Source organism: Elephantulus edwardii, unplaced genomic scaffold (assembly GCF_000299155.1).
Source record: "Elephantulus edwardii isolate Elephantulus edwardi_28Jun2011 unplaced genomic scaffold, EleEdw1.0 scaffold00072, whole genome shotgun sequence".
NCBI classification, from domain to species: Eukaryota; Metazoa; Chordata; class Mammalia; order Macroscelidea; family Macroscelididae; genus Elephantulus; species Elephantulus edwardii.
Window position 1 is genome coordinate 2,092,048 of NW_006399822.1, and position 5,059 is coordinate 2,097,106.

The 5,059-nt window shown below is 55.1% G+C and overlaps 1 protein-coding gene across 1 annotated transcript; it reads left to right on the forward strand.

Moving 5' to 3' along the window:
* The first annotated feature begins 1,312 nt into the window (after positions 1–1,312).
* Positions 1,313–4,017, forward strand: LOC102862562 (chromosome unknown open reading frame, human C16orf74). The gene is made up of 2 exons (XM_006888866.1): positions 1,313–1,568; positions 3,959–4,017. Exons 1-2 carry the CDS (start codon positions 1,313–1,315, stop codon positions 4,015–4,017), a joined length of 315 nt encoding a protein of 104 aa, XP_006888928.1.
* The last annotated feature ends 1,042 nt before the right edge of the window (positions 4,018–5,059 follow it).

The window sequence follows — 5,059 nt, forward strand, 5'->3', positions numbered from 1 at the left end:
AAGGACCTGTCTCTCCTTACAACATGTCCCAAAGTATGTCAGACGAAGCCCCAGAATCCTTGCCTCCAAGGAGCAGCCTGGTTTAACCTTCTCCAGGATGAATCTGTTTTCTTGGCAGTCCATGGTACATTCAAAACTCTTCAGCACCACAGCTCAAAGGCATCAATTCTCCTTCTATCCTCCCTAGTCATCGTCCAACTCTCTGATGCATAATAAGTGATTGCAAAGACCGTGGCCTGTGTCAAGCACACCTTAGTCTCCAGAGTGATGCAGATTGATGGCGTCAGCTCTGAAGGACGACCTTCTCTGTTGGTTCACCATCTAACAGGAAGGTCCTCAGCTCCTATGGCTTTGCGTCCGTTAGGAGTCTCCGTGTGTCTAGGCTTCCGCTGCACCTGGAGCGTTTGCAGTGCAGGGCCCAGGTCCGGAAGGCACAGCCCACCAGCGGCGTGGCTCTTCTCTGTCAGCGGCAGTAGCCCTCCCTCTGCAGGAGCCTCCTCCTCGGAGATAACCTGTGGGCGCTGTAACATCATGTGTGCTTTGGAGGCAGAGAGACCTGTGCTCAGACCAGCCTGGAGGGTTTGAACCACCAACCTTTTAGTTAATGGCTGGAGTCTTTTCTGCCCCCACCCCCCAGCACGCACTTACTGTGTGCCAGTAGGTCTCTGAATGGCATGAATAGTTTACAACCAACTGCTAATCTATGGGTTGAGAGTTCAAAGCCACCCAGTGGTGCTGTGGAAGAATGGATTGGAGATCTGTTACGTAAAATGTCAGCCAAGAAGACCCTCTGGGGCACTCCTACTCTGTAACCAGGAGGGTCGCCGTGCCTCTTCAGCATGGGGTCAGTTTGGTTTACTGCCTGTCTGACGCCTCTGGAGGCACCACATCAGCATCACTGGTCATGGGCACTGCTCACCGCTGCTGAATCGGAATCCACCCAGAGCTGGCCCTCCAGTTTTCAGAGAGTCGCAGAGGAGGAGATTGACAATCTTTGTTCCTGCAGAGCAGCTGGTGGATTCAAATCTTTGGGTTGTCAGTGCAGGTCCTTACCCACTAGGCTGTCAGAGCCCCCGACAAAGTCAGCATTGTAGTGAAAAGGGGAATCACAGTGAGGGAGGTGGAGGAGTGCTGCTATAATACAAGGACTGCAGTTAATGCCGTACATGCGAGTGATCTATTGCCTTTTCACATATGGGGGGAGAAAAAAATGACAAAAGGCAAATGGTGACCCCTGCCCTCACTGAGGCCAGCAAGCTGGGGTCACTGACATTCCCTGAAGTTCAGTTTCCCCACTGAGGACCAGAGAGTGATGGCAGAGGGAGGGAAAGGGGTGGCTGGCAGCCAGCAGCCACTGATGGTTGTTTTTCTGTTGTGTGTGTGTGTGTGTGTGTGTGTGTGTGTGTGTGTGGCCCACGCCTGCCTCTCAGGCTTTAAAATGTGTGTCAGCAGCAGCAGCCACGAGGAGGCGCCCGTGCTGAATGACAAGCACCTGGATGTGCCCAATATCATCATCACACCCCCGACCCCCACGAGCATGACGCTGTCAAGAGACTCGCGGAAGGCAGGTGAGGCGCCCCCCACCCCGAGTGCGGGGAGAGGCCCGGCGGCCCGGCTGGGGGCCCCTCTCCAGGTCTAGGACAGGTTCATCGGGCTCTGTGTACCTTCCACTGTGGCTCCCCGCCGCACAGCAGCCTGTAGCATGTTAGGTAATTAGCTAGACAGCCCCTGCCGGCAGCCAGGAGCCGTGATGGATGGGACGGGCTGGCCCGCCACGCCGCTGCCCCGCCAGCTGAGGTAATTGATGGATGCGCCTCTGCCTGCCAGCCCCGTGGACCGGCGCTCCATCTTGTTGGCCAAGGTGGTTCTGGTTGGACGGGGCAGGCGTGGAAACAGCCCTGCCGGGCCTGGACCGGACCCAGCACCTTCTGAGTGAGCCCTGCGAGGGAGCAGCAGAGTGCTCCAGACCAGTTGTCCCCAAGCCCCCTCTGTGGGACAACTGTCCATCCATTCACTGAATTGAGCGGAGATCAATGTGGTTGGCCTGGGCCCAGGGCTGGGCCACTGTGGGACTCACGGCCATCACAGGCTCCTTGTAGTAGGCACAGGTCAAGGACAGTGAGCACTGCTTCTCACTCAGTCTGCACTTGAACTCTCCTCTATGGATGGTGAACTGAGGTTCAGAGTGCTCCTGCTGTGCAGCTGACAGTCACAGGTGTGGTCTGACCTCATGCTGGGGATCCTGGGGCCAGCGGCCATCCAGCACAGAGTATTAGCCAGCCAGATCACATGGTCCCCGCTGGGACCCCGCAGTGCCGTGTCAGGGTAGAGGTGGTGGCACGTTAAGGTGGACAGACTTTTCAGAAGTCTTGAATCTGAGTGCCAGCTCCCTATGGGACTGGAGAACCCCGGAGGAAGAGACTGGACCTCTCTAGACTAGGCCGATGGCCTCACCCTCCCTGGTGGCCTCTTGGGGGCCAGACACTGGGTGAAGGGACTTCCAGACGGTCCAGCCTCATGGCCTGTGAACTCAGAGCACCATCCTTACCTCTGCTTCCCAGATGAGGACATAGTGGTCCAGGGAGGGGCAGTGACTCACTCCAGGGCTCACAGCAAGGAAAGGAGAGTGGGTGGGCTTCTTGTCGGTGCGCTTTGCACACCTGCCCATGTCTAATCCCAGGAACTTTCCTTCCTCCCCTGGCCTCAGTTTTCTTGTCTAGAAAATGGGGTTCTGGTGCTTCTGCAAAGTCACAGTGGCCCCCTTTCCTCTGGGAGAATCCCCAGACCCTGGAGAGGCCAACATTAGTCAACAGAGCCTGCCCCTGCCCCTGAGGTCTGCAGGCTCGGACTCTCCAAGCTTAAATAGCTCCCTCTGCTCCTCGGAACGCCCTCAGGGCTCCACCCACCTCTCCAGCACCCCAATTCAGACGCGGATGGTACCAGCTTGGGAGGCAGGTGTCTTGAGTTCAAATCCCAGGCCTCCTGCCTGTCAGCGGTGTGGTTTTGAGCACAAGCATCATCTTCCTCAGTTTCCCAGCCTGTAAGGTGGAGATGGCAGTGGTACCAAAGCGAGGTGTGAAGTATAAAGCCTGGGCCAGTGCCCACACCATGGTTGTGCTGTCCTCCTAAACAAATTCCCTATGAAAGAGAGAGGAGAGGGCAGCAGAGGCCCTGGGGCCCCACCCAGAGGGTCGAAGGTAAAGCGGAACCTGGTGGCTGCTGTCTGCCCTGAAACGAATCCTCAGAGCTGGCCCTCCAGGGAGCTCTCTGAGGCTGCAGATCTCATGGAAAGAGATTGCTCGTCTTTCTCCCATACAGCAGCTGGTGGATTTGAACCGCGTGTTTTAGGGTGCCTTAGAGTCCCAGGATCCCCAGCCACAGGCCAGGAAGAGCTGGGCAGAGGTGCCCCTGGGAAATTCCCATGAGGCTGCTGTCATAGGGGCCTGCTCAGCACCCAACAAGGAGCCCTGGTGGCACCGTGCATTGTATGGTGTGTTGCTAACCCGAAGGTCAGTGGTTTGAGCCCTCGAGGTGCTCTGGGGAGAAAGATGGGAGACAGCACTCTCTACAGATAAAAGTTTACAGCTCCAAACCTGATGGAGGGTTGGAATCGACTCCAGGGCACTGGAGGGTTTTTTGGGAGGTGTCTCAGCACCCAGTAAAACCACCATTAATGAATCAGAGGGAAAGAAGAATGAACAAACTTGGGAAAACTTACAACAAAAAAAACTTCAAAGATCAGTCTGCTGCTTGCTGGTTTCAGCCCAAATTTTTAAGTTTGTACTGTCATTTGTTACTTCAAAGTACCTTTTCATAATTGTAAAAATTTGCATTTTTATAGAACATTAAAAAAGACCCCGATCTCGATGTAGGGCAGCTCTAGGTGATGGTCTGAAGCCCCCTGGGAAGGGCTCTAAACGTGCTGGGCACCCACCAGTGTCACTCCTCTGTTTTCTAGACTGGCTGGATGAGACGGGCTCGTGCATGGATGATGGAGAAATGGAACCAGACGCATGAGCAGGGCGCGCCCTGAGGAGTTTTCCACGCGCGCGCTTCTGCGCTCCATGGTCCAAATGTCCCCAGGGATGCAGCTGCCGGGGACAGTGGTGGTCGGTGCACACGTGCGCGCATGCGCCAGAGCGGGAAGCAGAAGCACGCACGCGCCGAGTGGTGACACTGAAGAGTGGCCACGTGAGCCAGGAACCCTCCTTAGTACTTCCAGAACCATGCTTCCAAGGCCCCCTGAGCGGAGCAGGTGTCACTGCCCACGTTCCTGTGGACCCTGATGGGGACAAGAGGGGACCTTGGCACAGGCTGGCGGACGTGCCCCACTGGAATCACGACCCTGCACCCCGCCTGCCCACGGTGTGGTGTACAGACACATAAGCTAGAACTTCTTTTAAAGGGCGTGCACGTGATTTTTTTACAAGTTATTTTACAGAAATCGAAAACAGTCCAAAAAGTGGTTTCTAACTTCTTTTTTGCACATAAATAAAGATCCTCGGTAATGAACTGTGAGTCATGTTTTGGGGCAGATTTAAGACAAGGGCCTTTAAAGGCAGAGATACCAGCTCAACTTCATACACTGTTGAGTTCTGGCCTTGCCCCTTGCCAGCTGTGGGACCCTCACAGGGCACTGTTTTCTGTAAAATTGAGGTTCTGATGCGTCTCTAGGATGGGAAGCTTTGTTGTTTTTCCAATAACATTAAGTTCTTGGTGTCCCCACTGTCTTACGCACAGCGCGGGGCTTGGCATGCATTTTTATGTTCAGTTTCTGCACTGCTATGCTGACTTCACAGAGCTTAGTCTTTTCCGTTGTCTGCCTGACTTCTCCAGAAGCGGAGCCTGAGGCTGGGATTGAGTGCAAGGAGTTCGTGTGGGAGGGAGTCTCAGACGCACCGTTAGAGAAGGGGGTACGGAAGGAGCTCCCATAAAGAAGGCTGTGGAACCAGTTACCACCGTGAGCACATAGCACAGATCCCCTGGGGGTCGCTTAAGGTGGGCTGCTTCTCTGTAACCTCATCCCCAAGGAACGAGGAAGCAAGGGTTCCTTCTTCTC